Source organism: Ambystoma mexicanum, chromosome 7p (genome assembly GCF_040938575.1).
Source record: "Ambystoma mexicanum isolate Mex_15411 chromosome 7p, UKY_AmexF1_1, whole genome shotgun sequence".
Taxonomy (NCBI): domain Eukaryota; kingdom Metazoa; phylum Chordata; class Amphibia; order Caudata; family Ambystomatidae; genus Ambystoma; species Ambystoma mexicanum.
The window spans coordinates 743369137-743394359 of record NC_090939.1 but is presented as its reverse complement, the minus strand read 5'-3'; the positions used below and the strand labels follow the sequence as shown (position 1 = coordinate 743394359).

The following is a 25223-nucleotide window of genomic DNA, read 5'->3' as shown; positions in this document are numbered from 1 at the left end:
TGGTGCATCCGACATGCTGTGCTCGTGGGTACAGAAAGGCACCCGCGAGCATAACTCGTAGTTTGCCGGTCCGGGAACTACGGTACCGGCATGCTTATCGGTAGTTCTAGGACCGGAAAACTTATAATGAGGCCCTATGCCTTTTTGTTTCTTCTAATCCGAAGTGCTGACACCTGCAGGCAGCTCGTGTACCCATGCAGCCGCTACACAGGCTACCTCAAATGTCAGCATGGCTGGGGCTAGTCGGGTGTGGCAAAAAAGGAACTTTAGAATTCTATCTGTAACCATGCTGTGATCAGAACACTTGCAGATGGACTGAAGGACTAAAGGAAACAAAGAAAAATAGCAAAAATGTGCCCAGAAGTCCATAAGGGACAGGCTCAGTAGAACACACTGTATATGCCTAGCTCTAGTCCCACTGTGATGAACAGGATTCCTCCATCCAATACAAAGGGAAGCAGCCCCGAGGGATTTCATGGAGCTTGCCCAAAGGTTAATTTCCTGATATAGCCTCATCTACATGGTTCAACGTCCTGCTTTGAGGGGAGAAAAAGGATGTCCTTTTCGCTTTTTTTTCTCTTCGTATTTCCTTCCACTTTCCCTCTATAAGGGGTGGATGAAACACTGCCCTTGGTTCATGAGGAACACAACGGTGGAACGGGACTTCATTCCGCTGTCTTTGTCAAATATGCCCTGAGCTGGGCCAGGAAGCAGAATCAACAGTCACATAACAGGGATCGGTCCTGTCATGGAACAGCCCCACAATGGGATGGTCCCCCAAAGTCGCTGGCTGTCCAGTGATCAGAGGGCCCGCACAGGTGCTACGGCTGGCTTCCCTATGATGGGATACAAGAGGATGACATCAGGAGTTTTTCTGAGGCAGTTCCTGTGCCGTTGCCATGGAAATAGAGGGAGCAGTTTGAATGGTCCAATCTACCGCTTCCACTTCCTGAATGAACAATTGCCCCCCTCGCCGCCTCTCCCAACCCGGGTCTTACTTTGTCAGACCCTGAGCCTCATTACGACCCTGGCGGTTGCCATGCCCTTATTAAGGGCACGGCTGCCGCCGGTAATGATTTTTTACCAGGTCCAAGAAAAGGGCAATAACCGGGTTATGCCGACCTTGGCGGACCCGGTAATTGTCCTTTTCTTGGACCCAGTAAAAATCAATCCCCATTCCCATTTGAACCCCATAGGGCTCAATGGGAATGGGGAGGATGCTAACAACGGGCTCGTTAATGACAGGCCCGTTGTTAGCATCCTGGCCTGCTAGCGGGTCCCGCTTTTCACGTCTGGTTAGACCAGACGTGAAAAGCGGGACCCGCTAACAGGCCTCGTAATAGGGCATCCCGTAAGGAACGGTGCCGGTCCCGTACCGGCACCGTTCATTACGGGACCGCCAGGGTCCTAATGAGGCCCCCTAGCTCCTACTTTCTTTATCTCTGGCTCACCCTGATTACAATTTCTGTGCCCTTCTGATTTCTGTTCATTATTATATACAAATTGAAAATGAATACGTATCCTTCAGTTTGCGTATTTATCAGCCAAATGGGTAATTTGCCAATGCAAACATATCGTGTATTTCTAAAATGAAGCAATGAATGGCGGGTGGTGGAAAACGTACCTGAGTGATCCTTGTCTATTATATTAAATATGATCTCCAGGTCTGTCCTGTATCTGCATAGAGTCTCTACCAAAGATGGTTGCACCTATTAGAAGACAAAGAAAACATTAGTTATAGGACATATGCATGATTTGCTTCCAGAATGTATATAATATCTGGTTACAGGACATATGCAGCCCAAGTGTACTTACAATGGTGACTCCCTGTTATAAACTGATTAATTCAGGATGCTGTACAGTAAAGATATGTGGCACGTTTCTGTTATTGTACTGTAAAGGTTGGCTGCCTTATACAATGGTGTTGAGAATTTCCAAATCATAAGCCAAATAATCTAATGTAAATGTGGACTACTGGTTTAGGTTGCCAGATGTGTAGTGGTTGAAGGAAGCGGGAACTAAAGGGAACTGAGTTGCAGTAACTACTTTTTGCTGTTGATAGTTTGACTACTTTTTCTTACCATTTTAACAGTTCCCGGACTGTTTGTTTTGCAGTTGAAGCATAGCTCTTTATTTAAATTAGTAGGTGTAGTGTCCTGGACCACAGGAGACAGAGGAAGGACGCAGGAAGCACACAGGACCATGTAAGTGCAAAAGGAACGTGTGCTTTATTCAGTTACAGGTAACAAGTTAGGAGGTAGGTGAGAGAGCGGGCAAGAGAAATCCTTCTAGTCTAGCTCCCATTCTGAATGCCCCCAACCGTTACTCATGGAACCTCAGGGCACCCTAGGTTTCACGTGCATTCTACATTCCACCATGGTGGCTGGAGCAGACATAATACTGCACATCCCCCTTCCTTTTAAGATAAGAGGAAGGGCTTAGCAATCTATCAACATCTCCTAACAGGACCAATTGCATTCAAAATAAACAACAAACTTACCACCAACATTTCCACATTCCCAACCCACCAACAGCATAATCTACACGCATCACGTAACTAAATTTCACATCCATATGATACAACATAGCTCCATGCACTCGGGCCTGCCACCCCCGATACCCATCCATCTCTTAAAGAGAACAAACCTTTTCCACGTTCAAAATCCTCATGGCATATACACCTCTCACCTAAGCCTGCCACACAAAGGTCATGGGTCTGCCACGCCAGAGCGCACTCACATCCCTAAAATAAGTAACATCACGCACTCACAACCCTCATGCCATATTCACCTTCCATCAATCTTACCATCAGGCCACAATCTTACTTACAAACAAACTCACTGTGTGGAATGAGTTTAAGGCTTGTAGGAGGCAGAAGGGTAGACCTCTGGAAGAATAAGCAGGGATTCTGGCCCTTACCGTGATGTACTCCTGACTAACCTCTTGCCCCCCCCGGTTCCCAATGGGTATTACCCTGAGGGGCAAAAGTCACAGCAGGCCACTAAGCACAGCACCTTAGGATGTTAGTGTGAGGTTTGAGGCATCTCTAAACCTGCCACTAACAAACGAAGGAAGGTGAAATGGTTTCCTCTAGTCCTTAAATTTCAATCAGACTTTTCTCTTAAGCAAACGTTCTTCAGTCCCATAAACCTTAGCATGTGTATGGTTATGAGTGGAGTTTGCAGAGTGTCCCTTCCCCTCATCTGCCAAATCTCAAATCCTTGTTTTGTTCTACCTGAGGTACACTGATCTTATTGAGACAAAGCTAGAGAGAAAGAGAGAGAAGTAGAGCGAGCTATTGACGGTGGAAATGTGAGATAGTGAAATGGGAGCTCTCTGCAGGAGGCCAGTGACCGAAGCGCAGGGTTGCGGGTTCTTTCGCCTTAAGGGGTCTACCCTCCTTAACCCCCAACTAACCATCGCCCAAATTAGATCTCCTACCACCTTAAACTAGACTCACAAATTCCACATAGAAAGCCACCACAGATCTAACCATTAGCACATCAACACTAACTGAGCTATGAGTGACTAAGGTCTCCTCCTCTTGAGCCCCAACATAGCCCGCCAGTGGCTGACCAGATCCAAGCGCTGAAGGTTATCAGATCTTGGACTTTTCACCATGGATAGCACACGCCCTACTGATTCTGCCAAACCCACTGAAATCAGATCGACCCACAGGAATCGGGTACTTCCGACCGGAACACATCAACACCACAGGTTTCACATCTGCCTTTCCCTCTGTCCTGCCAATGACCCCTACTCCCTTTTGCTTACAGAGCCATGCATAGCATGGCCACCAAAAGTGGCAAAAGGGTGCTATACAAGACCCCTTACATTACATAAACACAACTGTTTTGGACCCCACAAGGGTCATTATCAGCATCTGCTGCCGTATCTCCGAAAGCCTGTGCAGAGTCAGAGAGTAACATCTGACTACATTATTGAGCTACACTAGAAAATCAGGATTTTCCCTCCTCTGCATTTACATAGTTGTTTGGGAAACAGACATCACTTAACAACTACTGTACATGAACTATTATATATTCAAAGATTGGGTAACTATTTTACACCAATATAATAATTGATATGAAGGTTGGCAATGGAAAAAGCATCTAAACAGCCACTTACTCCACACTTTTTGCAGAATTTCTAGAATTTGTAGGAGAAAAACCTCCCAAAGATACTCTAAACCGAACCAGATTTTACAGAAGAAAAGAAAACAAAAGCCAATCCAGTTGGCCCACATTCTTTTGCCCATCACACCAACTTGACCGTCTAACCGCCTCACCCCGAAACCCTTAACAGACACTTTGCTCTTCACTACAGCAGTGCTCATAGTTTAACTACTATTTCTGGTACATCCCTACTTCTGCAGCACTGGAACCAACACACTTGGAATATTAAAATCTATTTCCAAAGGTGGAAATAGTTTGTGAAACTTACCAAATAACTTAAAGGAGCCACCCCCGCATTTATTTTTTTTTTTTTTGGAGCATTGAGTAGTCACTAGTAGCACACATAATAATCTCTGAATTAGCTCCAGAAATTAAATACATTTTATGGCGAATCCGTCCCACTCACAAAAAAAGACTTGGCCTTCTTCAACTCTGACATACAGGGAAGCCAAATCTATTATTGTTCCATAGATATGTATGACAGCGCTCTTTCAATCTCCCCCTTACTTCAATTTTTTTACAGGCCGGAGGAATTGAGTGCAAGTCGACAGAGGCACATTTTTAGTATTATATAAAAAGTGAACATTTATATTAATCTTTCATACGGTTGCTGTTTCGTTAGTCCCATCTGTAATGTGCGGGTGAATCCGATCAGTGAGCTCAACAGTTGTTAATTTTTGAATGGTCTGCACATAGCAAGTGGAAGTGTGTTATCTAGCACATTGGATGATATTCTATCAGTTAGCAAATGGCAGAAATCCAGTAACGGCTGCTTCCCTTCCATGGACATTTCCTAGTCCAGCTTCATCTAGTGTTGGCCCAGGTCTGGCCGTTCTCTCAAAAGGCACTACCTTGCCAGTGGGATTCTTCTGGTTTTCAGGGATTAAAGTGTGGTGAAGTGGTAAGGATTGTTATTGCCCGGAATCCACCCTGCCTGTTGGAAGACAAGTTTCTTGTAGATACTGCCTAGAGGGGACACCTTCAAAGGGCTAGAAGTTACATTAGAAATGTGACAGAAATACATCGATGGCCATTCAAACATAGTTGCAGAAATGACCACTCATGAATATGATTGGAATGCCATTTAGAACCCAAGCATTGTGTCGCAGGTTTGGTTTTACATAGCTTTGCAGAGCATTTTCTTACGTGGAACTGTTTGTTCAGCTGACCTGTGAGGATAATTTAGGAACATGTTTTGAATGCTTTGTGCTTTATCATAAATGTAGTGGACTTTTGTTTCCTTACTGTAAAAAAATACCTAATACAATAGGGTTTTTCGTCAAAGTAAGGACGTTTATGGAAAGTAGTAAACATTGATAGCGGACCTCAGGGAGAACCCACCTTCCATTTAGCGATTGTGTGTGTCAGTTGGAATCCAGTTAAAACCGGATTGCCTGAGGGACATTTTATGAGACCGACACATAGGAGCTCATTTTGTATGGGGGTGTAACGTTAATCGAAGGCGTAAAAGCCTTGTGCGTGGCAAGGAGCATGTACAATTATAATTAAATGATGCCTGACATGCTCACACATGCGCGCTTGGTAAGCAGTGAACGCAATGAAAATTAAATGCTGCCCAACATGCAAGCAAGGAGGGCAGCATTGCATTGTAATTGTGAGCACGGTTTGGCATTCAGGCATGGCAAGTGGTACTCACAATTAAGAGTAAATGCTGCCTTCCAGGCAGTGTTTACTCACATTGCACGGCGGAATGCAAGAGTGCAGAGCGAAAGCCAGCGTGCAAGTGTATAGTCCACCTTTTGCCCTGCATGTTTGTACTTTGCCATGCAAATGACAAAAATTGATAAAGATGAGCTCCACAGTGAGTTGGAGGGGATTACCCAGAGGGCACTGTGTAGTTGTGGTGACAGTAATTTAGGTAATATTACCTTTGGGACGTACGGAATGAATGTTTACCAGAATTATTTTGACACACAGATCGATGCAGGTGATCCTCAGTAGCTGGAAACAGGCTGCATAGCATCGGTTTCACAAGGCACACCTCTCAGGGTTAATGATTGTCTAGTGCAGTGTAAGCCAAGTACATTATTCCCTTCCTCGCCTTGCTAGAAGGTCCCAAGACATCAGCTTTTTCCACAGAAATAGCAAAGATCTCTCACACTCTGCGTACTCCCCATGGAGGACAGGAGGAGGCCATCTTAAGCTAGACTCAGAGGTGAAGTTTGCTGGCTAGCTGAAGGAGCTTGAGAGTAACAACTGTGCGCTTGATTCACAAAAATATGAACTGGAACACAGCCATAAACTGCAGCAAATGCCCCTCAGCATCTTTGGCATCTGATCTGCACGTGCTACTTTATACCTAGTTTACAAGCTTAGTACTACAGCAAATCTGGAGATGCCTGGAGCATCTCTGTGACACACTTGTGCAAATCAGTGTGAATCGCACTTGCACATTAATTTCAAAGATGCTCCGGGCATATCTATATTTGCTGCAGCTTTAAACTTTGTGACACAGTGTTAGGACTGATTTTCTATACTCTGGCCCGGTGGACAGATGTATAGAAGGCCAACCTATATTGTGACAGGGACAACTCTGGGGAGCTGTAGTCACCCAGTTCAAGGTAGCAGTGACAAGGGTCTAGGCTAAGTCTCAAGAGGTGGCAAGCTTGTAAAGGGTCCACAATGAGTACACACAATGGGAATCACAGATTACACTTAGACAGTATGTATAAAAATACAGTTATTTATTTATGGCTAAATATCACTGAGCAATGAATACGAACAGGTAGAAATATCACACAACACTAATAATAGATTACATATATACAGCCACTGGTTGAGGCCTTACTACAAATCAAACTCCTGTAAAAGGAAGTACAGATTTGATTATACACCAGAGGTCCACAGAGAGTTAACCCATAATTTCAAAAGTCCTTCCCTAAATTGTCTGGGGCCTTATGCCCAAAAGTTCAGGAATGTTCCGAAAAAGTTTGTGAAGCTGGAAAAAATGAAGGTAGGGTCTCTGGAGTCCAGTGAACAGTTCCAAGGCTTAGAAGACAAAGCATTCTAACTAACAGAAGTGTCCCCAACTTTTGGAATGCTTGCAGCAGCAAGCTATGGTAAAACCAAAGTATAATACAAGTTTTGTAAAAGTTAGGAAAACCTTTAAAGGGAGTTTAGGAGCAGGTAAGAACCACTGTAACTTACCCCCATACTCTGATTCTTCCCCAGACTTGGCAGGTCAATGGAAGAAGGTCTGAGGTTGCTTTCCCGCCGTCAACCGCAGTCCTCGATTTGCAAGGGTTGCAGGTTTGAGATGATCTCTGGTTTGCACCTTTTGCTGGTGCAAGGACTCTTGGATGAAGAATGCAGCAAAACTTGATGCAGGACCCCTTTCCCTCCTATCTCAGGTCCCCTTGAAGCTGGGACTCTGAGATTTCACTGAGCTAAGTTTTGTAGGACAAGCTGAAGATCCCCCAAGTTCCAGTTTGCAACTCGGAACAGTGATGTCAGCAGCACGGTAGCCCAGACTCTGAGTCTCTGGAGGATAGCTCAGGGGCAATGTGATCGCCTTGGAAGCAAAACGAGACGGAGCAACACAGGTTTGATCCCAAATCCGCGCTTAGAAACCTCTGGTTATTAAGCGCATTATAAATAACCGATCATATATCATATCTGAGCTGGTCAGCCACAGGATGGTCCCGGGACACTTCTGAAGGCTCCTCTTTGTAGGGTATCAAGCAGAGGTCAGGAATGGATGCTCTCTCCACTCCAAGGGTCACAGCTCCATTGCAGGACTGCTGAAGATCACAAGCAAGACAGGGCTCCACCAGGACAGCAGCAGAAATTGGTTGCCAGGCCTCCTCCAGTCGAGTCTCCGGTCTCTTCACACGTTTCACAGCTGCACAGGAGTCTTGGCTCCTTCAGGTTACTCCAGGATCTCTGAAGAGATCTCTGGGTGCAGGGGTCCTCTTCTTATCCTAAAAGCCAGGTAAGAGCCGAAACTCCCACTAGCCAATAGCAAGACTAGCCACACACACACCCCAGCAGTGGTCCAATCAGGACCGCTCAGACACACTGAAACCAGTTTGTGGATTGGGACCAGACAGCCCCAGCCCACATTCTGCCAGCACACACAGATAGCCCTCCAGAAGCCCACCAAAAGCCTCTGCTTTCCCAGGCACTGGAAATCCATATAAAGATGTTCCTGCCTTCACAAGCCAGGAATAAGGCTAAAGAACAAGGTGGCAAAAAGACAAGCGAAAAATCTTGTGGCACGGCTGTGTTTGGACACTAGCCACAGTTAGTAGCCAAACACGGTAAGGCTAAAACGGAAAGGACCAAAAACAGTTAAAAGTAACTGCTGACACCAGCTTGTCCATTTACCACACCTATAGTAACCAAAAATCCTTTGAGTGTTAGTGAAGGGCAAAACAAAAAATGAACCCCATTGTACTGCATTGTAAGATGCATTGTACAATGATAAAGGTTACCACAAGTGACTAAAAGTAGTAACAAAGTCACAAGACTAAGGGAAACAATGTTTCCCTGGACTGACAGCCTGTAGGACATGTTATTAGCTCTGAAGTACCTTAACGGGTCCCTTCCATAACGCCTGGTAAAACCAGGCATTAAGGAAGGGACCCGCTAAGGGAACTCGGAATAGGGCGCAAAGGGATTACCGGCACCGGTCTCCTTATCGGTGCCCGGTATCCCTTTGCGCCCAACTCGTAATGAGGCCCAGTGTAGTGAAGCTTAAAGCTTCACTGCACTGTAAAAAGTACAGGTCAGGATAAAAAATAAAATTGAGACGGCTAAGGGCTTCTCTGGTTTGCTCCATAGTGAAAACCTTTATAAATCAGGTCCTCCGTTTTACAGTGAAAGACTGTACCATGACTAGTGATTTAGTGGATTGTACCACAAAACAGTATTTCACTGAGCGCTCCAACAGCAGAGTGGATTATGGTTAAACCCTTACCATTATAAGTAGTTAACGATCAAAGGGGCCCATTCAGTATATCAGTGCAGATTTCAGACATGTTAATCTGAAATTCTAGTAGGTTTTAATTCTGAGTACATAGAGGCAATAATCCAATAAAACATTCTGGAAACATTGGATAGTTTAAGAAGACTCAGTAAATGCTGCACTTAAAGCTATATAAAAACTATTTCTACAAATAGGCTCATCAGGTGATCAGGTTTCAGCTACACTAACATACTTAAGCTGTGTTGTCAACATCGGTGGCCAAGAATAACAGGAGTCTTTTAAATCTATTGGGTGAACTGCAGAGTATATTAAACGCAAACATGATCCTTGGCAGCGGTCCACCAGTAGCATGCATGCCAATGTTTCAAAGGACACACAGCAACTGGTACTTGCTAATACAGAACACTTATTCACTGTCACATCTCAACGACCAGTTCACTGTCATCTCTCAATTAAACGATAATACTCAGTTCTAAGGGCATTACAGGGTAGTAACAGCCCGAACCTGAATGAATAAACTCGAGCGCACTGAGGGTCTTTAAAGAGGGCCCTAGGCCATTAACGGACAGTATACGCCTTAGAACCAGGTACTTCTACAATTTGCATCGAAGGAAAACACTCTGGGTGCTAAAACCAAGTTCAAAGTTCAAACTATGCGCCTTGGCAACAGTGCCACCCGTGGAAGCAGTGTATGAAAGAAAAGATGTCCACTATGGAAATGAAACATAGGACTCTGAGTGGAGCCCCTCTTCCATTTCCATGGTACAAAGAAGGTGCGTGCTCGTGGATGAGGTTACAGGCCGAAGGCTGCCCAGATGGGGGATGGGATCAGCGGAAGATCAGCGGTCCACAAGGTAGGGAGGATGGAAGGAGTAAGTGTGGGCAGAGAAAGGAATGGGGACGAACACTAGGGGACCGGAGGTAAGGCAAAACATAAGAGTACCCAGAGTCGTGGACACCTTGGGGAGAGGATATTTATATGTAGATAAAGCCTGGATTCCACATCAGTTGATTAGATGGCGGGCATCCTCGCGCTAATACATATATTAACTCATGTAAATGTGTTTAGTTTTGGGGTGCTCAAAATGAACAATATTTCTTCTAAAGTTTGAGAGCTGCATTCCTTTGTACAGCAGGAACACAGGAGATGTAGTACCTACTTTATCTGAAAGGAAGGAGTATGCCTCACAGGTTTCCTCTCTAATCCCTTTACTACAATGGAGCAAGTAGAACAATAGGCAGCATGGCCAACTGGGATCTCGGGTGATGCACAGACAAGGGTTCTTATTGAAGCTGCCCAGCCCATTTTATGGGCAGCCAGATGGCCTTCTAGTCACAGGTCATCATTGTTATTGTTCATTCCTTCACTGTCTATGGTGTTGCAATAGCAATGATTTTCTTCTTCGAGGAGTAAGACACGTGGCCCAAGAAGGCGCATCACTGCCACAGTAAAACATCAATACCTTTTGTGCAAAAGGTAATACAATAGAGTTGTGCAGCAGACTCAAACAATGGGCTCTCATTGTGCTTGGTAAGCCATGTGTCCCCAATACACAGGAGATGGAAGGGATCCCAGCTGGACCTGTATAAGTCCGATATGCTATGCAGAGCTCCCATGTCAGCCCAGGTATCCAACAGGCTTGGGCCGCATGCCTTGACCGAGTGAAGTGCGCCACAGGGCTCCTAGCTCCAGACGATGGAGAAGATTCTTGACAGAACCGTACTAGCTTTGCCCTTTGTATAGTGAATCTGTGTATCCCTGAGCTGGGCAAAGTGAGGCATAGGGAAGAAGGGCGTTGCTGCCAGCACAAAGTAAGCACATTACACTAGTGAGGATGGGTGCAGGAGGTGAGTGGGGGACTAGGTGGCGCGGCCGCGCTTTACTGCTGCCCCTGACACGGCTTCTGTCCCCAGTTAAGATTTAAGTCCCTCAAAAATAAAATAGAGCACTCTCAGAGCTCCATATGCCCTGTCCCCTAGAAGGTGACGTGTAGCGAACTTCCCAAGTTATGCCACACAGTGTACCTGAGACGGACAAAGGTTTCTAAGAGTTAGAGTCCAGATTTGCCCAACAGGCACTGAGGGCAAGGGGCATTTGGTAATTGTCTTGGAATCCCTTCTGTTATGTGTGATGTCATGAACGAGTTGGAGAGGAATACACACTCCGGAAGGCTGGCAACAGTGGAGAGGGCCACGAGAGCGGATATCATGCATATATTAGAAAAAATTAAAGCGTTCGAATCAGACATACAGACTACGGTCTAAGAACTCCGGGGTAAGGTCAACAAAATTGAGAACCATATTGACACATTGGAGAGCAATTGATTAACCACGGCATTACTGGAACTGCATTTTTAATCGCAGAAAACGATCTTTAATAGAAAGACAAAGAATTAATGCAGAAAACAGAGCGAAATACCTCTATCTCGTGAGAATGCCACAAAAAGACAGCGAATCAGCAGATGAACTGGAAAGAATGGGGAAAAGCATCTAGGACAGTGTGTACACAGATGAAGGTGGCAAAGAGATAGTCCAAGATAGATTACATAGGGCTCACAGACAAACCCACACCAATGCTAGCAAAATGCAAGTACTTTACAGATAAAATGGATATATTAGCCAGGGGTTGATAAAACGAGGTTATTGAGTTTGAGGGGGCTAAAGTGCTGATAGTCCTGGATTTGTCTGCTGCCATGCCGGAGGAAATAAAGCATTTCCCTAGCCCACTTTTCCATATACAAAATAGAGGCTATTCAGAACAGTATCACTGCGTCTGCACCTGTCTCTGCTCCTGACAGGCAACTGTTAGGTCTAGGTAATCTAGTCATAGTGGAAAAATGGTCCTCCTTTCCACTCTTTACTGAGGAGATGGTACTGACTGCCTTCAACGTATTCGATCTGGCTCGCCCCAGGATGTGATACCTCTAGTTGTCATGAAAGAGATATTCAGTGATCTTCTAACGGACTTCACCTTGGCTATAAATGTAGCTTGTCAGACTGGGGTGATCCCTTCTGCATTGAAGATTGCCACTGGCATTGCCCTCCTGAAAAAACCTACCTTGGATCCCTCGTCCTTTCTAATTTTCGGCCTATTTTCTTGCTTCCTTTTTCTACGAAATTGCTGAAATCTCTGGTCTCTCCCCTTCTGTCTTCATTTCTGGGAGCCTCTCTATTGCTTGACCCTGCTCAATCGGGTTTTAGGCCCTGCCGAGGAACAGAAAGCATTTTGGTTTCGGTGCTCAATGACATGGTCAGATTGGTTGATGCAGGTGTGGTGGGCACCCTGATTTTATTGGACCTATCAGCGGCATTTGACACGGTCGACCACCCCACCTTGCTCACCCGCCTGTCACAAATTGGCATATTGGGTCAGGTCCTAGCCTGGTTTTCTTCCTTTTCAGATGATCACACACAGGTGTTGTCTCTTGCCTCTTTTTTTCTGTCTCTTTCCACCTGTCCTGAGGTGTTCCGCAGGGATCCGCCGTGTTACCCATTCTCTAACATTTATATCTGGCCACTGATCTGTCTCATCTGCTCCCTTGGCGTCAGGTGCTATTCTTATGCCGACGACAGGCAGTTCTTGATACGGTTAGATCTTAATCAGAATGAGGTGCCGTCATGCCTTCGTCAGTTCTGACTGCTGTTGGTGAGTGGATGAGCCAGAATTGGTTGAAACTGAATGGAGACAAGACCGAGGTGTTGGACCGACAGCCGACCGCAGAGGCTGAGCTGAGAGAACGGGTCAGGATATAGCGAGTGAAGGCTCTCTGTATAGTACATCGGGCACTGCACGGACAGGGGGCTGAGTACTTCCAGGTGAAATTCACTCGCTATATCCTGACCCGTTCTCTCAGCTCAGCCTCTGCGGTCGGCTGTCGGTCCCAACATTTCATAGATCATGCATTGGTGGCCGTGATTTTTGTATTGTAGCCGCACAAATGTGGAACAACCTACCTCTAACAGTAGAAAACTTGTCTGACCATCTGAGCTTCAGGAAAGCGTTGAAAACATGTCTGTTTTAATTTCTCGCTCTGGTTCTTGTCTACTCTCCTCCCTCTCTAGCGCCAAGATACCTCCGGGTGAACATTGTGCTCTATACATTTTACTAACCTAACATATTAACATTTGAATCCTCAAACATCCATTTGACTAAAAAAGGAATCCAGGAGAGGGCCTATAAGATGAAGAGCATAGAAGAGATAACACAAATGCAGCAAGAGATAAAGGAGGGTCCTAAATCAAGGTATGATCGTGTGGACAAAGATAAGAGAAATTGGAGGGAGGTACCAGCAAGAAGATTTTTGGGACCTGCAAGTTTGGAAGAATCACTATAAAAAAGTATGATGAAGAGAATGAACAGAATAAATGTTACTGGAAAAAACACGACATGCAATAAATGGAAGGGCATTCCGCATGGGGATAGCAATGATCAGGGGAAGGAATACTAATTTCTATTTTCTGGAAAAATTACGTTAATGGTTTTGTTTACGTGCAGCTTGAGGGGGACAAAACGGTTTGCGAGTATTACGAAGGTGGCTTGGATCTGTCTTAAAAGGCTTATCTGTATAGAAAGTGTAAGGAATATTTTACACGTTCAAAGTTTATTAATTTGGGAAATGATGACAGAGGCAAAGGGGGATGCAATCAGATCTATAAGGGTTGTGGTAAGCTACTCACCTGGGATGAAACAATAGGATGTATACATGGAAGAAATGATGAACCTTTTTTGAGCCACAATATGCATTTTTCATCTCATGACTCCACTATAGGAATGGCCAAAATTCTCCAATCTAATCTGGAGGTCATCACCAACTCCTTGGCTCTACTTAAACGCAGAAAAGTTAGGGAAGTGGCGAGAAATAATCCCTCCTTCTCTTCAGAATTGAAAAAATTAAAATCTTCTGCATCCTTCGCTAAGTGCGTTGGCGGAATATAAAAGTGCGGCCAAGGTTTACAAATGTACAATTGTGGAAGCTAAGAAAAGTTCCCTTAACTCAAGAATCCTGAATGCCCAATCAGAGGTTAAGGAACTCTTCAAAATTCTTAAAGAACAGGAAACTACAAGTTCTTCTAATATGGGCCAACTAGTAAAGGACGCCGCTTGGTGTCAGGACATTCAGGACGCCATGTCCGATAAACTGAAGGGTACCAGAGCTGATTTAGGGTGTAGGAAAGATGATCTCCCTTCTGAGTCCATCAATGAGGGAATGGAATCATTTAAAAGAAGTCCCTCCATAACCCAGTTCACTTTTTTCACCATTACGGTGGATGAGTTGTCAGTTATAGTGAACCAATTAAAAATCACTAGCTGTAAAGGGGACCCTTGTTCGTCCATGATAGTTAAAACCTGCCCTCCAACTTTGTTGGTTGCTATCTACAAATGTGTAAATGCCTCACTTTTACAAGGTCATGTGCCGGCAGATCTCAAACAAGCCTGGGTTACCCCCCATCCTAAAAAAAAACTCTTTACCCACGGAGGTTCCACTCAATTACAGGCCCATTACAAACATGCCATTTTTACTCTAAATTTTGGATTGGGTCATGTATGGGCAGATTTCCCAACATTTTAATAACATTCCCGTTCGGAACCCTCACCAATCAGGCTTCAGAGTGGGATACGGAATTGAAACAGTGTTATTGGAACTTAAGACCAGGCTGCTGAGCGGTTGGACAAGGGGCTTGCCTCAATGCTGATGCTTTTGGACCTATCGGCTGCCTTCGAACTGGTTAACCACTCTATACTGGTCGCCAGGTTGGAGGCAGTGGCCAACTTCTCACCAGCGGCAGTACGCTGGACTGCCTCTTTTCTGAATACTAGAGAAACAGTCTTCTGGGAGGAGGCAGAGGACCTTCCGGTCACCATCGACTTTATTGTTCTGCAGGTGCTTGTGTTTCTCTGTGCCTTTATAATATACTTATGGCACCCTTCTTTGCACTGCTGGATCAAGAAGGGATCATGTTTACCAATTATCCGTACGGCACGCAGTGTGTCGTCCCCATGGTTGGTTCTCATATGAGGGATGAAGTAGAATTAAACAGAGTCTATACCGCCATTGAGAACTAGATGGTCTGGAATAACCTAGCCTTGAATAGGGGTAAAACAGAGCTGTAGATTGTCGGTACGCAGCCCATTCTATTAAAGTTGGGTCCGGCTAGAGTATGAGAACAAATATATTGTGGTGTGATTCTTGGCATTTGTGATAAAAATATAAACACTGTGCAAAAGTCAAACAAATGGCAGTCCCTTTTGCTCCAATCTGGATGTGTTTATATTACTCAAATGTTTCATTCTCGTGATTTACCCACTCTTCCTTTAGTTTGAGTGCTACCAATAATTGGTATGAGGCCTACTGTCATAATGTTCTGCTTGGTTTGCTACTAAATCTCAGCATTGGGACAAGAGGAAAGAGGGTCTCGTTAGGACATGGCAGTTCCATAGGTGATATGGGTCATAAATGTAACTTCCAGTTGGGGATTTACAGAGTAGAGCGTGACACCAGATCATTCCTTTCTCCCCAAGTGTTTCTCCTTGTTGGCCAGCAATTGGTAGGGAACAGTGTTTGGTTTTCTTCACTCACTCCTTTCCTTTGGCACTCTCAAAAAGAATTCTTTACACAGTATCTCGGGAGGATAGCTCAGGGGCAACGTGCTCGCCTTGAAGCTAGACGTCATGGAGCACCACAGGTTCGACCCCCGGGTCCACGCTTAGAAACCTCTGGGTATTAAGCGCATTATAAATAACCTATCATATCATATCAGTGTATGTTTTATCGCCATTCCTACATCTTCAAAGGACAAGGACTCATCTTTCTCTGCTCCTACAAGCAATTCACAGTGTCTGAAACTGAAGGCATCAGAAAGTCCACTGGGAATTGGAACTCAGTTGGCCAGTGCCACATCAGGCAACTTAAAAATATATAGCCAACATTAGCAAGTGTGGGGCAGAGCAGTCACCTGTATTGTGACAAGCAGAATCTGTTGTGTACCTTCCTGGGGTGCTTGTTGCAGGGCCCTAACGCTTGAATCACTATGCAACATATGTGGGTCTCCTCACAAGACGTGTCAACTTGCTGAACATATGCTGGGGAAGGAAAGCTGTTGGTTTACATCGCTGCATGAATTATGCCGTTCTCTACTGTGCCCTGCCCATCCTTGCAGAACCACCATTACCCATAGGGCGACCGGCAGGCCATGATCCCTGCCACTTTGGCGTGTCCATGGGGAACAATAGGTGGCATACATGTCTTTGTGCTCGGCACAGGTGCTCAGTGTCCTGCGGTCAGTATTCACCCCAGTTTTAAGATGGTCCCGGCAACCCGTCGCTCTCCAGATGTTTCGAAATGCGACTCCATGATCCCCCACTATTGATAAAGCTGGCGAGGTGTAGTTCTAGTCCAATTCATCTGGAGAGCAAAGTGTTGCAGACCGTCTGTCTAGAAGTATCCACCACCAGCATATAATATGTATGACGTAGCTCTTTGACAATAATAACAACAAGTGGGTGTTCAGATTTGTTTCTGCTTTCTGTGCGCCATAAAGAGGGATTGCATTTGCTCTTCCTTAGTGAAATCTGTGACATTTTTCTGTCTTCTAAACTTTCTGTAATTGTGATTTAAAATGTTTTTCTTTAAATAAATGTTTAGAGATCAGAAAAGCTCATACGTCATTGATACACTTTAATTTCTCAATGCAAGATTAAGTTAAATGTGAGGGGAATTGTAAAGACAAAGAAAAATATTAAAGTTGCAGTTTGAGCCACATGTCATACTAACTCTACCACAAGAGGCAGCAGAGCTTCACATGGAAAAGAGTGCGCGCCCTCACCGCCTCAGGCTTGGCTGGTCATAAGGCCGTGCAGGCGGCTGTTTGAGGTGCCAGCCTCCAGGGGGCGCCAAGAAGATCAACGCACACACACTGTATCATGATGCTTTTGCATTGATTAATTTAATTAAGTGGTATGTACGGTACGGCAGTAAGATATCTATGTAAACAAAAATGCTACTTGAATTTGAAATCAGACTCAGATTCTGAGAGCGAAAGCACCGTCTGACTTATTGCATGATGCCTGGGCCACGGCTGCTGCTGCTGCTGCTGTCCAGCAAAGCAGCCAGGCTAGTACCATGTGCTTAACTAAATGTCTTCCTTCTTTCTTATCAACTTTTGCAAACTCCAACAGGTCTTGCCTGGGTATCATAGACTTTATTTTACTCCAGCTGTTTAGAGTAAGTCTTTCTTTTACTCCAGCTGATTAGTGGGAACGTCACAGACATGACATATGCAAGGGAAAAAGAAGCCTTCTTGGCAAAGGGGCCATTTTCAATAGGAAAACAAAAACCAAGAAAAGAGAGCAGAGCTCTCAAATTTCCCAGTTCCATGCGTGAGAACCTCATCAAGTGATTTTCAGTCCAATGTTTTTCTTGGAATTCTGGGACTTGTTGTTTTGTCTTTACCATTTTATCTTTACAAATACAAATACTAGAATGCCAAGAAAAAAAATGGATGGGTTCCTCACGCATGAAACTAGCAAACTTGAGAGTACTGGGTGAGTTGCTAAACACAGTTTTTATTCAAGCACTTAGAAAAGTTTCGTTTTGTGGCGTGTCAGCCGACAAGGTGGGATCAGGGGCCTGTTTTTTCCTGGCCTCACAGTGGAAAGAAGTTGAAAGATGGCTTGAGAGCCAGGCGCACCAAAGCATGCCTCAATGCCAACACGCTCCATCTCACTGCCCTCATAGGAAAGGAGTCCTCTGGCCAGTGGCGCCGCCAGCACTCACTCCAAGGGGGGCCGTGGTTGGTGACAGCAAATACGGAGACATAAATAAGGTCAGATCGGCTGCACTTTAGGAGGCCCAGCCGACGGCGATTCCTTATTTGCTCAGGGCAGTGATGTATGCCCTGCAGGAAACAAAGCACGCAATCAGCAATTACATCTTCACTTTAAAAAAAAAAATAGATTCACAAAGCAGAATTATTTTCTCTAACTGGACACCACCAGTTCATATCTGTAGCCATGATGAGGACAACCTAAAAGTGGTGTTCTTCTCGGAGCAGAGTCACTGTGGGGAGAGTCCCAGAAGAGTACACTGCTGCGGGTGCAAATACAATTGGCAAAAGACACCAGGCGAACACCTAGAGCAAAACCACACTGGAGCTAAACAGCGGCTGAAGACATCCAGGAGCAGATCACATTGGAGTGAAATAGAATTGGTGAACTTCAATGATGTACTACAATGTTTGGTAGACTAGGGGGCTTGCCTGGGGCGTGATCCTTGACTGTGTAGGGAGTCTGCCATCGTACCTCCCTTAGCCTAGGTGGGTACTGCATGAGGGGATTCTGTAACGCTCACCTGACTCCCACGGAGGCGCTGGCCTGGTTCGTGCTGCTGTGACCTCTTCTACGGTGATGCGCAGGGTTTGGAAGACGGACTGGACCGGGCCCCCAAATCTGATTTGTCTGGCTCGCAGAAGTATCCTTCTGTAGGCGAAAATAGGGGATTAACTGTCTGCGGGGCAATGCAATCGGCCTCCCACTTTCCCCTCTCACCCTCCTCGAAACCCTTCTGTGATTCCCCGTAGCGTCTCACCTTAGGGTCTGGAAGGAGGAGCTCTCCATCCTGCTTCTGATGCAGGGGCGCGTTGGTATCCAGTTACTTCACTGGATTTTCGGATTGGTGGGAACCAAACTTGCTTGGCTTCCAGGTAAGTTTTTTGATAAGAGGTTCCCCTTGTGTCCATGCATTAAGGTACTAATGCTAGTGTCTTTTTCCCCATAGGGGCCGGGGTACGGAATGCCGGAGAACAGGCACCGACCAGAGATGAGAGGTGAAATCCTTGTAGAAATCAGGTAAGTCTTTAATGAGCGTTTTTTGGTAATGTCTTTTCATTCGCTCATTAAAGCTGATGTCTCTTTTTCCCCTTAGGGGCCGGGGTCCGGAAATGCCAGGATGCGGCGAGGACCCGAAATGAAGAGGGAATGAATCAACAGGTAAGTCTTAACATGGAGATTTAGCTTTCCTTATTCCCTTCTCTCTCTCACCTTTTGTTCTTGTCTTTTTCTCCCTAGGCGCTGGGGCGTGACTGCGAATCCGGATGATCGCTGCTGAACATGGAGGCGCCCTGCAAAGGTGAGTGGAATGCGGCGCTGCAGCGATCGACGCGATGAGCTTTTAAATAAAAGTCTTCCTTTTCAGGATTGTCGGCGAGATTTCTCCGGGATGCGGATTTAGCAGGTAAGGACTTTTCCTTCTTCTGTTCTCTTCTTCTCTTCCTTTGCAGGTGATCCAGGATGCTGGCAGGCGTGGCAGAAGTCAGGATGCAGGAGCAGACACGGTGAGTGTCCAGCTGCTAGATGCAGAACAACGCGAAGCACGTGTGGCTGTTCGGGTGGGGTTTAAATAGCCTTGGAAGAAGTTCCAGGTATGTATCCTTCCTCCAATCAGGTATGTATCCTTCCCCGACCACGCCCGGATGGTAAATTAGTCCCACAGGTAAAGTAGTTCCTTTCAGGCCTCAAGGAGGCCGGGATCCTGCAGCATGGTCTGCATCAGGTAAGTGCACCCAAGCACTATCATAATGAGCCTGGCGCCTATGGCGCCAGGACTGATGTCTTTTATGAGCCTGGAGCCATAGGCGCCAGGACACTGTCCAAAGGGCCCCTATATGGGGTTGCTGGGTCCTTCCTTGGGGACTGGATGTCCGCTTTCGGGGACGCAGGGCTTGAACCGGCTCCCCGGGAGCGGGCATCATGACAGCACTCCCCCCCAAGACCCCTCCCAAGGTTGTTCCCTCCGGGGGTTTTGGTTTGTCTGGGAAGAGTCGGTGGAATTTCCTGACTAATCGAGGTGCATGCACATGGTCGCTGGGTTCCCACGACCTCTCCTGAGGTCCGTACCCCTTCCAATCAATTAGGTAGAACAGTTTTGACCTAAACTTTTTTGAGTCTAAAATGTTCTTCACTTCAAATTCGGGCTCCCCATCTATTAGAATAGGTTCTGGAGGTTTGAGTAGTCGGGTTCCGGGTACCACTGGTTTCAGAAGTGACACATGAAAAACAGGGTGAATTCGCATACCAGCTGGTAAATCAAGTTTAACAGCCACTGGGTTAATTATTGCCGTAATAGAATAAGGTCCCAGATATTTTGGGTTAAAAGTTCGAGGCCCTTTGAGTGGTAAATGTCTGGTTGCTAACCACACTTGATCCCCAATCTGATACGGAGGTGCTTCACTCTGATGTAGATCAGCATTCTCCTTGTATTTTCTCTTGGCTTGTTGTAAAAAGCGTAGTTGCCTCTTTGAAGGCTTGGGTAATTGTAGAATGCAGATGTTCTACTGCAGGCATTCCGAGGTTCTGAGGTGAGTCAAGGTTTGAGGTTCGAGGGTGATGCCCAAACAAAGTATAAAAAGGACTGTGGCCAGTTCCAGAGTGTACCGAATTATTATATGCGTATTCGGCTATCCAAAGAATGTCTTTCCAGTTGCTTTCAGATTGCTGTAACATACACCGTAAGTACTGCTCAAGGGTCTGATTTGTCCTCTCAGTCTGACCATCGGTCTGAGGGTGGTGACTGGTCGATAATCATACGTCGATCTGCGCCATTTGACAACATTTGCGCCAAAAGTGGGAAATTAATTGGCTTCCCGGTCAGAGATTAGTATAGATGGGAATCCATGTAGCCGAACAATATTTTCGAGGAATTCTTTGGCTAGGACAGAAGCTGAAGGTAAACCTTTCAAAGGAATAAAGTGGGCCATTTTGGAAAACAAATCCACAATTACCAGAATAGTATTGTACCCCGAACAAGGAGGCAGGTCCGTAATAAAATCCATTGATAGGGTGTGCCAGGGTGCTGGCGGTATGTCTAGAGGTTGAAGGAGACCGGCTGGTCTTTCCTTTTGACTTTTATTTTGGGCGCAAACACCACAGGACATCACAAAAGATTTAACATCTTTTCGCCAAGGGGGCCACCAAAATTGTCGTTTCACCTTTTCCTCTGTCTTGGCAATACCGGGGTGTCCCTCTATTAATGTATCATGATAACCGGAAATAACTAGATTGTGTAATTCCTTATGTGGCAGGAATAAGCGTCCTTGGAAATAAGGTAAACCATTATCTATGGTAAAGTCTGATCCCTTTTGTATCCAATCCTGTAAGGTTGTAGGGTCCAGGAGTTGTTTCACTCTGGCTTGAATGTCTTCAAGCGTCTGTAACGAAGTCATGCCTAGAATCCTCTGTTCGGGAATTATTGGTACTGGTTCTGAGTTTGTATCAGATTCTCCCATTCCAATTCGGGATAAGGCGTCTGCTTTGCCATTCTTGCAGCCAGGTCGATAGGTAATCACGAAATCAAATTCAGCGAAAAACAAAGCCCATCGGAGCTGCCGTGATGACTGAGCCTTGGCGGTTTTCAAATACTGTAAATTCCAGTGATCAGTGATCACTGTGATGGTATGTCGAGCGCCAAGCAGATAATGCCGCCAGGCTTTAAAAGCGGACTTAATGGCTAACAGTTCTTTGTCAGTGATTGCATAATTAACCTCGGGTGCCGAGAATTTTCTGAACCAAAATGCTACGGGATGCAGTTGGTTGGTTTCGGGATCTCTTTGGGACAGGACAGCTCCCATGGCTAGGCTGGATGCGTCAGTCTCGACGACATAAGGGAGATCTGGACGCGGGTGTTTCAATATAGGTGCGGAGGGAAACTTAGCTTTTAAATCCTGAAAGGCCTGCTCGGCTTCTTCAGACCATTCAAAACGTTTATTTTTCCTCAAGAGTGCAATAATGGGTTGTACCACGCGTGAAAATTCCAGGATAAACCTGCGATAGAAATTGGAAAAGCCGAGCATGCTTTGAACCCCTTTTACAGAGCTAGGTGATGGCCATTTGAGGATGGCATCCACTTTTCTTGAGTCCATTCGGACTCCTTTGGGTGTCAGGATGAAACCTAGAAACTCGACTTCTGTGGTATGGAAAACACATTTCTCCAATTTAGCAAATAGTTTGTGTTGGTGCAGTTTTTCAAGTACTGCCCTGACGTGTTTTCTGTGATCAGATTCCGAAGAGGAGTCACCAGAATGTCATCGATATATACGACTACACAAACATCGATGAGTTCCCGAAGGACATCATTCATGAAGTATTGGAAGGCAGCCGACGCGTTACACAATCCGAAAGGCATCACCTGGTACTCGAATAATCCGTATTTAGTACGGAAGGCAGTTTTCCATTCGTCGCCTTCTTTAACTCGTACCAGATGATAAGCCCCCCGGAGATCTAACTTGGTGTATATGCAAGCGTCCTTCACCTGGTCAAGGAGTTCAGGGATCAGAGGCAGAGGATAACGGTTTTTAACCGTTATCTGGTTCAATGCGCGGTAATCGATACAAGTTCTAAGGTCGACTTCTTTTTTGGGCACGAAGAACAAAGCCGAGGATGCCGGGGACTTTGACGGGCGAATAAAACCATTAGCTAGGTATTGATCCAAATATTGTCTCAAATGCGGGTTCTCAGGTTCGGTAAGGGCATAAATCCTGATACAAGGGGGTTGTGCACCGGGCACCAGATCGATTTGGCAATCGTACGATCTGTGAGGAGGTAACGTGTTGGCCTGTTCCTTTTGGAAGACGTCCTGAAAGTCTTGGTATTCCGGAGGTAGTTGTATAGAGGCAGAGGTTACAGATGCTAGATTAATCTTCAGGTTTTCTGGGTAGCAGGTTTGTGTACAATCCGGGAAGGTTATTCTCTTAGCTCGCCAATCAATTCGAGGATTATGTGTCTCTAACCAAGGGATTCCAAGAATAACCTGAAACTGTGGAGCCTTGATTACATCAAACACAACACCCACCCGATGGCCGTCGGGACCAATAAGAGTCACCTCAGTAGTGGAATGTGTTACCGGTCCAGAGGCAATTTCAGTTCCATCGACTGTGGTGATGACATCTTTGCTGATTTTAGGACGGAGAGGGAGGTTAATCCTAGAGACCAATTCACGATCCACATAGTTTCCAATAGCCCCACTGTCGATGTATGCCTTTATTGCATGCAACCGCTTAGGCTGTTCTGGATCTACGAGAACCATTGGCACAATGAAATGCGAGGTCTGAGAGTTAGTTTTCAAGCTCGGCAAGCGGACCCCTACGCTTGGCGGGCGGAGTCGTTTCCCGAAACAGAGTCTTCATGGTTTTTATCAGCGGCTCCTACCGCCTTTCGGGGCGGTTTTGCCGGGCAATCTCGGAGAAAGTGTCCAGAATTCCCACAATAAAGACATAATTTTAAGTGCCGCCTCCTTTCACGTTCCTTTTGAGTTAAGGGTCCTTTAACCCCTCCAATTTACATAGGCTCAGAGACATCAACTCCCTTGGGGTTAGCATGGGTCTTGACCAACACCCGGGTCTCAAACCTGGACCGATCTGCTTTTCTGTTTTGAAGTCTGTGATCCAATTGGACCACTAAGTCTATATACTCTGTGCATTCTTGGGGCGGATTTACAACTTGGGCCAAGACATCTTTAAGTTCTCCGCGTAGGCCTCGATAAAACAACGTGACTCTTTTATCCTCTGGCCATCCCGTTTCCACAATTAGTCTATTAAAGGTTGCAATATAGAATAGGAGGTCCTGATTGCCCTGTCGCAGGGATAGAAGTTCGCCATCCAGAGCCTGCCCCTGAGAGTGTCGAGCAAAATAACCTTTCCATGCTTGCTTGAAACCCTTGAAAATCACGGAGAATCGGGTCATCTTCAGTAACCAGTGGAACTGACCAATCGGCAGCACAGCCGCTGAGATATGACAATACAAAGGCTACCTTGGTCTGATCATTAGGGAAGGCCCCAGGTCTGCATAGGAAGTGCAAACGACATTGATTCATGAATATGGCAAATCGTTTGGGGTCCCCAGCAAAGCGTTCGGGTGGGGCCAGCGGCATGTTTCCAGGTAGATTAATCTGCACAGGGTTACTGGAAACCACAGGAGCGGGGTTCCCTCCGGAACCGGATAGAGGAGTTTGCCCAGCTTGACCTTGCAAAAGCTGTCTGGCCAGGTCATCAGTTCTTTCCTTTGATATTATTAATTCCCTCCAGAGGGCATTAGTCTCTTGACGAGCGGCATGTACTTCGGCCCGTAATTCCCCCAGTAATTGGGCCAACTGATCAGTCTCAGAACTTTCCATAGCGCCTGGGTGGGAATTTGTAGGAAGACTTCGCGTTCTGTAACGCTCACCACGGAGGCGCTGGCCTGGTTCGCGCTGCTGTGACCTCTTCTAAGGTGATGCGCAGGGTTTGGAAGACGGACTGGACCGGGCCCCCAAATCTGGTTTGTCTGGCTCGCAGAAGTATCCTTCTGTAGGCGAAAATAGGGGATTAACTGTCTGCGGGGTAATGCAATCGGCCTCCAACTTGCCCCTCTCACCCTCCTCGAAACCCTTCTGTGATTCCCCGTAGCGTCTCACCTTAGGGTCTGGAAGGACGAGCTCTCCATCCTGCTTCTGATGCAGGGGCGCGTTGGTATCCAGTTACTTCACTGGATTTTTGGATTGGTGAGAACCAAACTGTAACGCTCACCTGATTCCCGCAGAGGCGCCGGTCTTGACTGGGCGAATACCGTATCTTCAAAGGTGATGTGTAACACACGGTTGGCTCTTTGGGCTGGACCTCTGTGCACTGTATGTCTGACTCGAAGATTAAGATGTCTGCGGATAGAAAATATGGGATTAATGAACTGGGGTTATTGGGTGTCTCTCTCTTCTTCCCTTTTTCTTCTCCTGTAGAACCCCAAAGGTTAACGCTCTCACCTTAGGTAAGTGAACGCCGAGCTCTCCATCTGCCTCGGGGCAGGGTGCCGTAACCAGTTTCTTCACTGGATAAGGGTGCAGGCCTCTTGACCTCAGAGGACTGCTGTCCGTTGTTTACTGCACGAACGGTAAGTTCCGAGTATTTCAAATGTCTTTAAAAGTCTTTTGTAATGATGTCTCTTGTTTTGCAGGGTTCCGGCGATGGCGGATGACGGGCTGAAGTGAGTTGAGGATGGAACCCGTGTGAGGAATAGAAGCGCCTGGAAGCACGTAAGTAAGCGCTTGTTGCCTGCTTCACGATGCGCACTAACTGTCCTT

At 46.0% G+C, this 25223-nt stretch overlaps 1 protein-coding gene across 2 annotated transcripts in view; it reads right to left on the bottom strand.

The window, feature by feature from the left end:
* PPEF1 (protein phosphatase with EF-hand domain 1) overlaps window positions 1–25223 on the bottom strand; it is a 587279-nt gene that overhangs the window by 16546 nt on the left and 545510 nt on the right. For both annotated transcript variants that reach the window (XM_069636856.1, XM_069636855.1), the window contains one exon: window positions 1625–1709. In XM_069636856.1, coding sequence (XP_069492957.1) covers window positions 1648–1709 — 62 coding nt within the window. In that variant the 3' untranslated portion in view covers window positions 1625–1647. The remainder of the gene's footprint in view (window positions 1–1624; window positions 1710–25223) is intronic.